The 11,257-nt window shown below is 41.4% G+C and overlaps 1 protein-coding gene across 1 annotated transcript in view; it reads left to right on the top strand.

Annotated features, from left to right (window-relative positions):
* Window positions 1–11,257, top strand: part of KNTC1 (kinetochore associated 1) — a 100,283-nt gene that overhangs the window by 53,315 nt on the left and 35,711 nt on the right. Inside the window, 9 exon segments of the mRNA XM_017889010.1 lie at window positions 704–776; window positions 1,410–1,477; window positions 3,196–3,476; window positions 4,786–4,958; window positions 5,400–5,497; window positions 6,701–6,839; window positions 7,752–7,808; window positions 8,778–8,941; window positions 9,777–9,898. Of these exon segments, the coding sequence (XP_017744499.1) occupies window positions 704–776; window positions 1,410–1,477; window positions 3,196–3,476; window positions 4,786–4,958; window positions 5,400–5,497; window positions 6,701–6,839; window positions 7,752–7,808; window positions 8,778–8,941; window positions 9,777–9,898 (1,175 nt within the window).

The raw sequence follows: 11,257 nt of genomic DNA, 5'->3' as shown, positions 1-11,257 counted from the left end.
TTTTGAGATGGAGTCTCGCTCTGTCGTCCAGGCTGGAGTGCAGTGGCTGGATCTCAGCTCACTGCAAGCTCCGCCTCCTGGGTTCACGCCATTCTCCTGCCTCAGCCTCCTCCTGAGTAGCTGGGACTACAGGCACCCGCCACCTCGCCTGGCTAGTTTTTTGTATTTTTTAATAGAGACAGGGTTTCACCGTGTTAGCCAGGATGGTCTCGATCTCTGGACCTCGTGATCCGCCCATCTTGGCCTCCCAAAGTGCTGGGATTACAGGCTTGAGCCACCGCACCTGGCCTTTTCCTTCTCTTAAAAATTTTTTTTTTAATAATCACTGGAAGGTAGTGATTATTACATTAGACTTCTGTTCTCTAGGCCATTTTTTAGATTTCTGTTCTTTTTAACTTTTCCAAATGTTTTTTCAAATAACAACTCTAAAAGAGAATAAGGATCTGTTAATCATAATGTAGTTGAAAGGTTATTTGGGAGAGTTGCATATTCTTTGGTATTTCTAAATCATATATCCAGGAGTTCATACTGGAGTTTTTCAGGTCTACCCTGTGTAACGCTCATTAACGATTCATTTCTCAGCTGCCCAACTCCTCCATGATTTTTTTTTCTGCTTCTGTGGTTATTGTGTATTTGTATATGTACTACTGAATTGGTCAGAAAAGGAAGTAGATTTTATTTTGCTTTATTTATTTATTTTTAGGGCAAGGCCTGGAGAATGTCTGTAGCGAAGACATCCGTGGACATTCTTAAGATACTATGTGACATTCAGAAAGGTAGCTTTTATTTCTGTTTTCTCATCTCAGTTTTGTTCCAAAGCTCATCCTCTTCAGAAAGAGGCATCAATGATAACTCTCACCATACCCACAGTTTTTCTGGTTCTGATTGTGTTTATTGATCTCACCCATTTTGCTTCATGAAAAGTCTTTCTTCCTTTTTTCCTTTATCAGCAATGTAAGAATAGACGCATGCAAAATCAACCTATCGTTTGTTTATATGTTCACTTACTATTTAGTGCTAGACTAGATTTCCTTAGTGTCTCGCACTCATTGCTCATTTTTCTCATTTATTGGTTGCTTATGATGGTGGGGAGAAGCCATTTGAACTGGAAGTTAAATAAAACAATTAAGAAAGTAACTTTCCAGGGAAAAAAAAGAAGCTACAATTTACTTCAGAAAAATAACTTTTTTGTAACCCATAAACTTCTGTTTTCTACCTCCTGAAAGAATAATTAGATTTTTTTCAAATTAGATCTCTTTTTGTACTTAGTTACTATATATTATCATCTGAGAAGAACTACTGAAGACTTGAGATGAGAGAACCAAAGCTAATTAAAATTTCTTCTCTTTAAAATTCTGATAATATGAGAATTTGCATGTCTGCTATAACTTTTAAAAATTTAATTATAGACAATCTGCAGAAGAAGGACGAATGTGAAGAAATGTTGAAACTATTTAAAGAGGTTGCTAGCTTACAGGTAAACATATCAAGCCATGTTAAACATTATTACTTGACCAGTCAGTGCATTTGTGCCTCCTTAAAGTTTTCTGCATGGCTGGGTGTGGTGGCTCACCCCTGTAATCCCAGCACTTTGGGAGGCTGAGGCGGGCAGATCACAAGGTCAGGAGATCAAGATCATCCTGGCTAACATGGTGAAACCCCATCTCTACTAAAAATACAAAAATTTAGCCAGGTGTGGTGGCACGCACCTGTAGTCCCAGCTGCTCAGGAGGCTGAGGCAGGAGAATCGCTTGAAACCAGGAAGCGGAGATTGCAGTGAGCCAAGATTGCGCCACTGGACTCCAGCCTGGGTGACAGGGCAAGACTTCATCTCAAAAAAAAAAAAAGTTTTCTGCACTAGCTTTTGGGAACTGGAGATACTGGTTTTCCTTCTCTCTCTCTGTCTCAACAGCTGTATTGAGATGTCATTTACATACCACGTAATTCATCCATTTAAAATATGCAATTCGATTTTTTTTTGGTATGTTGTATTATTAATTAATTTATTTATTATTTTTTTTTGAGACAAAGTCTCACTCTGTTGCCCAGGCTGGAGTGCTGTGGCACAATCTCAGCTCACTGCAGATTCTGCCTCCTGGGTTCAAGAGATTCTCCAGTCTCAGCCTCTCGAATAGCTGAGACTCCAGGTGTGTGCCACCACACATAGCTAGTTTTTATGTTTTTAGTAGAAATGGGGTTTTGCCATGTTTGCCAGGCTGGTTTCAAACTCCTGGCCTCAAGCGATTTGCCTGCCTCAGCCTCCCAAAGTATTGGGATTATAGGCATGAGCCACCGTGCCTGGATGCATTATTAATTTTTAATTGTGTTAAAATACTTATAACAAAATTTTCCATGTTAACAGTTATTTTGTTTGTAATTCAGTGGTGTTAATTACATTCACAGTGTTGTGCAGCCATCACCTCTATCTACTTTTTCATCACCCTGAGCAGAAACTCTGTAGCCGTGAAACAATAATTCCCCTTTCCTCTCTTCCCCCAGCCCCTGGTTTTCTCTACTTTCTGTCACTGTGAATTTGCTTATTCTAGCTATTTCATATAAGTGGAATCATACAATTAAGCATGTAAAGGAGTCCTATGACCCAAAAGTTTGAGACCTGCTGTAAATAGCTTTTTCTGTGAAAAGCATCTGGAGGCGGGGTGCAGTGGCTCATGCCTATAATCCCAGCGCTTTGGGAGAATGAGGCTGGAGGATCACTTGAGCTCAGGAGTTTGAGACTAGCCTAGGCAACATAGTGAGACCTTGTCTCTACTAAAAATAACAAAATTTAGCTGGGCGTGGTTATGTGTACCTGTAGACCCAGCTACTTTGGAGGCTGAAGCGAGAGGATGGTGTGAGACTAGGAGGTGGAGGCTGCAGGAGCTATGTTTATACCACTGCACTCCAGCCTGGGCAATAGAGTGAAACCCTGCCTGAAAATAAGTGAATGAATGGATGGATGAAAACAACTGGAAACTACTTGGCCGAGGTGGGGAGGGGAGGAGGGCACAGGTCGAAAAACTACCCATCAGGTACTATGTTGGGTGATGGGATCAGTTGTGCCTCAAGCCTCAGCATCACACAATATACCCAGGTGTACCCCTGAATCTAAAGTAAAAGTTAAAATTATTTTTAAAAAAACCGAAAAACTATAGATTAAACAGACTTGGGACTTTGTCTTGCTTACCTTTGCTACAGGAAAACTTTGAGGTCTTTCTTTCATTTGAAGATTATAGCAATCGTTCCCTGGTAGCAGATCTCCGTGAGCAGCACATTAAAGCTCACGAAGTTGCACAGGTGAAACACAAACCCAGGAGCACCCCGGAGCCCATAGCTGCTGAGATGCAGAACCCAAGTATGGAATCAAAGCTGCACAGACAGGCACTGGCCCTGCAGGTGTCCAAGCAAGAGCTGGAGGCAGAGCTGACCTTGAGAGCCTTAAAAGACGGGAACATCAAAACAGCACTGAAAAAATGCAGGTGACATTCCAGGTCCCTGAATTGCATAGCTTCTCTGAAAGTAAATTGCGGCTAGGCGCAGTGGCTCACGCCTGTAATCCCAGCACTTTAGGAGGCTGAGGCGGGCGGATCACAAGGTCAGGAGATCGAGACCATCCTGGCTAACATGGTGAAACCCTGTCTCTTCTAAAAATACAAAAAATTAGCCAGGCGTGGTGGAACGTGCCTACAGTCCCAGCTACTAGGGAGGCTGAGTCAGGATTGTGGCAGGTTGCAGTGAGCCAAGATTGCACCACTACACTCCAGCCTGAGAGACAGAGCAAGACTCCGTCTCAAAAAAAAAAAGAAAGAGAGTAACAATTGCCTGATTTCTTTCTTCAGTCATAAGGGTAGGGCCAGTAACACTCTTTTTTCACAGAAGCGATTCTTGATTTCTCACCCTCAGAGCGTATTTTGGGCCTCAGTGTCAGAAAGTAGTAGCATAAAAGGCAAGTAAGCAATACTGCAGAGTTAGGTAACATAACCATTAAATTTAGGTTACTGTGCACTTCAGCAGCGAATGGTATCCTTAGTCATTTGAAAAACAGCCTGGGGCCAGGTGTGGCGACACGCCTGTAATCCCAGCACTTTGGGAGTCCGAGGCGGGTGGATCACTTGAGGTCAGGAGTTCAAGACCAGCCTGGCCAACACCATGAAACCCTGTCTCTACTAAAAATACAACTATTAGCTGGGTGTGGTGGTGGGCACCTGTAATCCCAGCTACTCGGGAGGATGAGGCAGGGGAATCGCTTGAACCTGGGAGGTGGAGGTTGCAGTGAGCCGAGATCGTGCCATTGCACTCCAGCCTGGACGACAGAGTGAGACTCAGAAAAAGAAAAACAGGCTGGGCGCAGTGATTCACACTTGTAATCCCAGCAATTTGGGAGGCCAAGGCAGGAGGATTACTTCAGCCCAGGAGTTTTGAGACCAGCCTGGGCAACATAGTGAGAACTCATCTATACAAAAAAAAAAATTTAAAAATTAGCCAAGTGTGGTGGCACACACCTGTAGTCTCAGCTACTTGGGAGGCTGAAGTGGGAAGATTGCTTGACCCTGGAGGCTGAGGCTGCAGTGAGCCATGATTGTGCCACTGCCCTCCTGCCTAGGCGGTAGGGCTAGACCCTGTCTCAAAAAAACAAAGGAAAGAAAAGAAAAACTACACTATATACCATGAGAACATTTAGAAGACATTTAATGTGTTGATGGTGGTGGTGATGTATTAATCCAAGAAAGGCACATGCGTTTACTTTCAGTGTAAGTTGTAACTACCAATACTTTCTTTCTTCCATAGAGACTTGTTTAAGTATCACTGCAATGCTGATACTGGGAAATTGCTGTTTCTGACGTGTCAGAAGCTTTGTCAGATGTTGGCTGATAATGTCCCAATGACAGTGCCTGTGGGACTGAGTCTTCCTACCGTGATACATGATCTAGCATGCCAGGCTGCCACCATTTGCAGTCCAGGTGACAAGATTTATAAAATACGTAGTTTTCTATTCTCTGGTTCATGTCATACTTGTCTCCCAAATGCTGTCTCTTTACAATTGGGCATCATGGTTGTCAGACTAGAGATAGTATCTGTGTTTTACAAAGGGATGCTTATAATTGATTCTCTTTGAGGATTATTGTTTGGACGTATTTCAAAATATTAACAATGTCATTTCTGAGTGTTGACATTACTCACTTTCGTAGGATTATGAAATTCCTTGCCTCCCATATCTGATCTTATTTTCAAGCCAACTTTGAGAAAAGGTTTAACTTTTAGGGTAGTCAAAGCTATATGGAACCTTTCTATCTGCATTGCGGCTTTCCTTAGAATTTTAAATGGTAATTATAAAAAGGTTGTTTTCATTATCCTAAAGACATGAAATATGAGTTTAATGATTTTTCTCCATTTTGTTTCAGATTTTTTACTAGATGCTTTAGAACTGTGTAAACATAGTTTAATGGCTGTAGAGCTTTCTAGACAGTGCCAAATGGATGACTGTGGAATCATCATGAAAGTAAGTTACTTTTGAGTTTTTTTCCTTAAATCCCGGGCAACCCATGATGCACCGTTTTTTTTTTTTTTGAGACAAGGTTTTGCTCTGTCACCCAGGCTGGAGTGCAGTGGCATGATCAAGGCTTACTGAAGCCTTGAACTGGGCTTAAGCAGTCCTCCCACCTCAGCCTCCTGAGTAGCTGGGACTACAAGTGTGTGCCACCACATCTGACTAATTTAGAAAAAGGTTTTTTTTTGTAGAAACAGGGTCTTACCATCTTGCCTAGGCTGGTCTTCAATTCCTGAGCTCAAGTGATTCCGCCACCTCAGCTTCTCAAAGTGCTGGGATTACAGGCATGAGCCACACTGCACCTGGCCTGTTTTTTAATCATTTGCAAAGTTTATGAAAATACTGAATCCATCTCTTATATTTTCTTACCCTAGACTGGAAAACAACATAAGGGCGTGAGGCCACTTCTCTGTTCTAGTCACTTAATTGACTTTAATTTGCACTATCTTTCAAAACATTGGGCCTCCAGCAAGGCCTCCCTCGACATTGTCCGTCTGTTAGAGTTTAACTTAAATTAAATTTCTATAAGCCATAGACCAGAAGAAACACAATATGCATGGTAGTATTTGGCCACCCATGCTGTTTGGCTGTAGGCCAGATGTGATGGCTGACGCCTTATAATCCCAGTACTTTGGGAGGCCAAGTTGGAGGGATGATTTGAGCTCAGGAGTTCAAGACCAACCTGGGCAACACAGTGAGACCTCATCTCTTATAAGTTTAAAAATTAAAATAAAGGACAGGTGTGGTGGCTTATGCCTGTAATCACAACACTTTGTGAGGCCAAGGTGGGTGGATCACTTGAGGTCAGGAGTTCAAGACCAGCCTAGCCAACATGGTGAAACCCTGTCCCTACTGAAAATACAAAAACTAGCCAGGCATGGTGGTGCAAGCCTGTAATTCCAGCTTCTCGGGAGGCTGAAGCACAAGAATTGTTTGAACCTGGGAGGCAGATGTTGCAGTGAGCTGAGATCACACCTTTGCACTCCAGCCTGGGCCACAGAGTAAGACTCTGACTCAAAAAAATAAATAAATAAAAGTAAAATAAAATAAAATAAATTGTTTGGCTCTAATAGATCTGATTCTGCTTGCTGAAGATGGTTACCTGTGTTGTGCAGCGTATTGACTCCTCTCTTTTTTGTATAATTTGGCACCTAGGCTTCTTTTGGGACACATAGAGATCCATATGAAGAGTGGTCTTACAGTGACTTCTTCAGTGAAGATGGAATTGTTCTTGAGTCACAGATGGTGCTTCCGGTGATTTATGAACTGATTTCATCTCTTGTGCCTCTAACTGGTAAATCTTATTTGTGTCATTATTTTCTGTATATTTCTGCCTTATGTAAATTTAAACTAGAGGTTTGGAGCTAGAACTGCACACAGTAATTATAGGCATAATGTGGAGCTAAAGAAGCAGATACAAAAGAATAAATACTGTGTGGTTTCATTTATGTAAAGTACAAACACAGGCTAGGACTAAGCTGGTGCTGTTTGAAGTCAGGGCAGTGGTTACCCTTGGGGGTGGGAAAGAGGAAGGAAGGGACTGGAGAGCTGGCCGTGTTTTGTTTCTTGTTTTGTTTTTTCGTTTTGGTTTTTTTTTGGAGACGGAGTCCTGCTCAGGCTGGAGTGCAGTGGCATGATGTTGGCTCACTGCAACCTCTGCCTCCTTGGTTTAAGCAATTCTCGTGCCTCAGCCTCCCAAGTAGCTGGAATTATAGGCTTATGTCACCACACCCGGCCAATTTTGTATTTTTAGTAGAGATAGGGTTTCACCATGTTGGCCAGGCTGGTCTCAAATCCTGACCTCGAGTGATCTGCCCACCTCAGCCTTCAAAAGTGCTGTGATTACAGGCGTGAGCCACTGTGCCCAGCCGATACTCTGTTTCTTGATCTGGATGCCGCTCCTTCAGGCTGTGGAGGTTTATCAGGTTATACACTTACCTGTGCATTTTCCTGTGTATATTTATTTATTTTTAAAGCAGCAGTTTGCTTTAGAACTTTTTTTATAATAGTGAAATATTTACACATCTGAGTGTATGTGCTGTGTGAGGGTTATTTTCTTTAGTGTTATTTATGTATTTATTAGTTGTATAAATTTAAGGGGTCCAAGTGTTATTTTGTTACATGGATATATTGCATAGTGATGAAGTCTGGGCTTTTGGTGTGGCCATCTATTTAGTATTATTTAACGTTTTATTATCTTTTGTAGAAAGCAAGAGATATCCCTTGGAGTCTACTAGTTTGCCATACTGCTCCCTTAATGAAGGTATTTGGCATCAGAAATATATAGCATTCTATTAAGATTTCTTCCTTTTTTTTTTTGAGACAGAGTCTTGTTCTGTTGCCCAGGAGTGCAATGGCACGACGATTGCGGCTCAGTGCTGCAACCCCTTTACCTCCCGGATTCAACAGTTGTCCTGCCTCAGCCTCTCAAGTTGCTGGGATTACAGTCGTGTGCTAATTATTTTGTATTTTTAGTAGAGACAGGGTTTCACCATGTTGGCCAGCCTGGTCTTGAATTCCTGACCTCAGGTGATCCACCCTGCCTGACCTCAGGTGAATTCCTGACCTCAGGTGATCCACCTTAGCCTCCCAAAGTGCTGGGATTACGGGCGGGAGCCACCATGTCCGGCCTCAAGATTTCTTAATAGAAATATATGGTGGTGTGCTCCTGTGGTCCTGGTTACTTGAGAGGCTGAAGTGGGAGGATCTCTTGAGCCCAGGAGGTCAAGGCAGCAGTGAGCTATGATGGCACTACTGTACTCCAGCCTGGGCAGCAGAAGACCCTATCTCTAAAAAAACAAAAAATCGTAGTTCTAGAAATTTCTTGAAATTCTAAATATGAATGTGATTTAATATCCTTAATGTAATTGTTTGTTTATTTTTTTTTACATTGTTATTTGTCTAAAAGTTCAGTAGATTATGTGATTTGGCTCATAGTGTTCTATGAATTTGTTTATAAATTTTTATCTTTCAAATGGACAAATGATTTTTCTTCAGCTAAAAATTTAAACATCTCAATTAAAATAGGCAAGTTACAATCAAAGTATCTCATTAACTAGTGAACTTAGTTATTTTCTGGTTTAAGTCAAGCCTCATGTTAACTAACTTTGAGAACAAACTTTGTGACTGTTACCTGTATTGAAGAAGTAGGCTGCCCTGAAAACAGTTTTCAATAATAGGGTCTTCCTTTGTTTAAAAAATCTAAATATTAAAATCCTTTATCACTCTGCAGGAGATGGCCTTGTTTTACCTGTTATAAATTCCATCTCTGCCCTGCTTCAGAATCTTCAGGAATCTAGCCAGTGGGAGCTGGCCCTAAGATTTGTGGTTGGTTCATTTGGTACCTGTCTTCAGCACTCTGTGTCAAACTTCATGAATGCCAGTTTGAGTGAAAAGGTAGAGCTTCAAGAACAAATACTTTGACTTGGGATGAATATAGATGTAAAAGCACTAACAAAGGAATTTGGAGTCCACGTTTTCCTTCTGTCTTTGTAGCAAGGAAATTGATAATTTGTCAGATTTAAGAACATTTGTTGAACATCTCTTAAGATTCTGGTGTGGAAATAAGGTGCCTGCACACATTTTCATACTCATTCTTTACAACAGCCCTGGAGTTTCCAGTTTACAAATGTGTAAACTGAGATTCAGGGAGGTGGAATAAGTTACCCAAGGTTTTATATTGTAGTAGTAAGTCTTCACACTCTAAGTTCAGTGCAGTTTCCACTATACCACATTTGCTCAAAATATCTGCTGTTAATTTTGTTATCACCTAAATGGCCAAATTACTGTAATTACTTCTGAGAGTATCACTGAGCATCATTGAAGAGATTCTAGAAGACTAACTGTTGATAACTTGCTTATGAAGCTGGGCCTCAGAGGGAGTTGTCTTCATTTCTACTACTCTGTTGATACGTATTACATGCTGCTGCTCTTTTAATGAACTGTATTGAGGTATAGTTTTCAAAATTAAAATGCATGTTTTAAGTGTATCAACCAATGTATTCACCTTGTCACCAACACCACGGTGAAGACTTAGGACATTTTTAATGCTTCCTCTTTGCTCCCTCCCAGTCAATCCCCTACCCCCAGACACAACTTTCTATCACTGTAGGTTAAATTCTGATACTTTTTGGATATAATGATGAATTTTCAAAGTTTCTTAATATTTGAAAAAATTTTCAGAATGATACCTAGAACTAGACCTAAATGTTTTTTTATTCTTTTCTGAAAGTTATTTGGAGAGACTGCATTAGTTAAATCAAGGCATGTTGTTATGGAATTGAAAGAAAAAGCTGTTATATTTATCAGGGAAAATGCTACAACACTACTGCACAAAGTAAGTATTTGTTCTTGGTAAAAATTTTGGGTTTCTTTGCCTTTTACCTTGGTTAACTGCATATGACTCAATAGTTTATGATTCAGTACAGTAGTGTTTTACTATTCAAAAACTTCAAGAAACTATATTATAGCTAATCAGTTGTATTTTTATTAGGTAATTGACATGCTATAGAGCTTTTATGAAATAGTAGTCCGTCTTGTCCACTGTCACCTCCTGATTTTAATTACTTATATTTATATTTATTTATTTTTTAGAAATGAGGTTTTTCTCTGTCACCCAGGCTGGAGTGCAGTAGTATGATCATAGCTTGCTGCAGCCTTGAACTTCTGGGCCCAAGCGATCCTCCTGCCTCAGGCTCCCGAGTTACTGAGATTACAGGCATGAGCAACTGTGCCCCACTCTGTAGTTATTTATTTTACAGATTAAAGCATTCCAATGATCCTTTTACTTACTTCTATTCCAGAAATCCTAATTTTCCATTACCCTTTATTTTTTTAAAAGATTCGAATGGACTTTTGATGAAAATATAGTTGCATCAGGCATTTAATTTTCATTTGTCAGATTACTTCTTTAAAAAAATTTTGGTTTTTTTTGGAGACAGGGTCTCACTCTGTCTAGGTTGCAGTGCAGAGGCACCATCATAGCTTACTGCAGCCTTGAACTCATGGGCTCAAGCAGCCCTCCTGCTGCTCAGCCTCCTGAGTATCTGGGGCTGCTGGTGCACCCCCATGCCTGGCTAATTTTTGAAAATTTTTTGTAGAGACAGGTCTCACTGTGTTGCCCAGACTGGTCTTGGACTCTTGGCCTCAAGCAATCCTTCCACCTTGGTCTCCTGAAATGCTGGAAATACAGGCATGATATTGTGCCCAGGTCCTCAAATTTTTTTTTTTTTTTTTGAAACAGAGTCTCACACTCTTGTCCAGGCTGGAATGCAGTGGCACGATCTTGGCTCACTGCAAGCTCCGCTTCCCGGGTTCATGCCGATCTCCTGCCTCAGCCCTCCCTAGTACAGGCGCCTGCCACCATGCCTGGCTAATTTTTTGTATTTTTAGTAGAGACGGGGTTTCACCGTGTTGGCCAAGATGGTCTTGATCTCCTGACCTCGTGATCCACCTGCCTCAGCCTCCCAAAGTGCCGGGATTACAGGCACGAGCCACCGCACCTGGCCCAAAATTTTTTATTTGGAGATAATTTCAAAGTTTCAGGAAAATTTTAAGAATAGTACAGGCCGGGCGCGGTGGCTCACGCCTGTAATCCCAGCACTTTGGGAGGCCGAGGTGGGTGGATCACGAGGTCAGGAGATCGAGACCATCCTGGCTAACACGGTGAAACCCCATCTCTACTAAAAATACAAAAAACTAGCCGGGCGTGGT

The sequence above is a fragment of the Rhinopithecus bieti genome, unplaced genomic scaffold (assembly GCF_001698545.2).
Source record: "Rhinopithecus bieti isolate Rb0 unplaced genomic scaffold, ASM169854v2 scaffold_574, whole genome shotgun sequence".
NCBI classification, from domain to species: Eukaryota; Metazoa; Chordata; class Mammalia; order Primates; family Cercopithecidae; genus Rhinopithecus; species Rhinopithecus bieti.
Note: the sequence above shows the minus strand (reverse complement) of the source record. Positions and strands in the feature narration are given on the sequence as shown.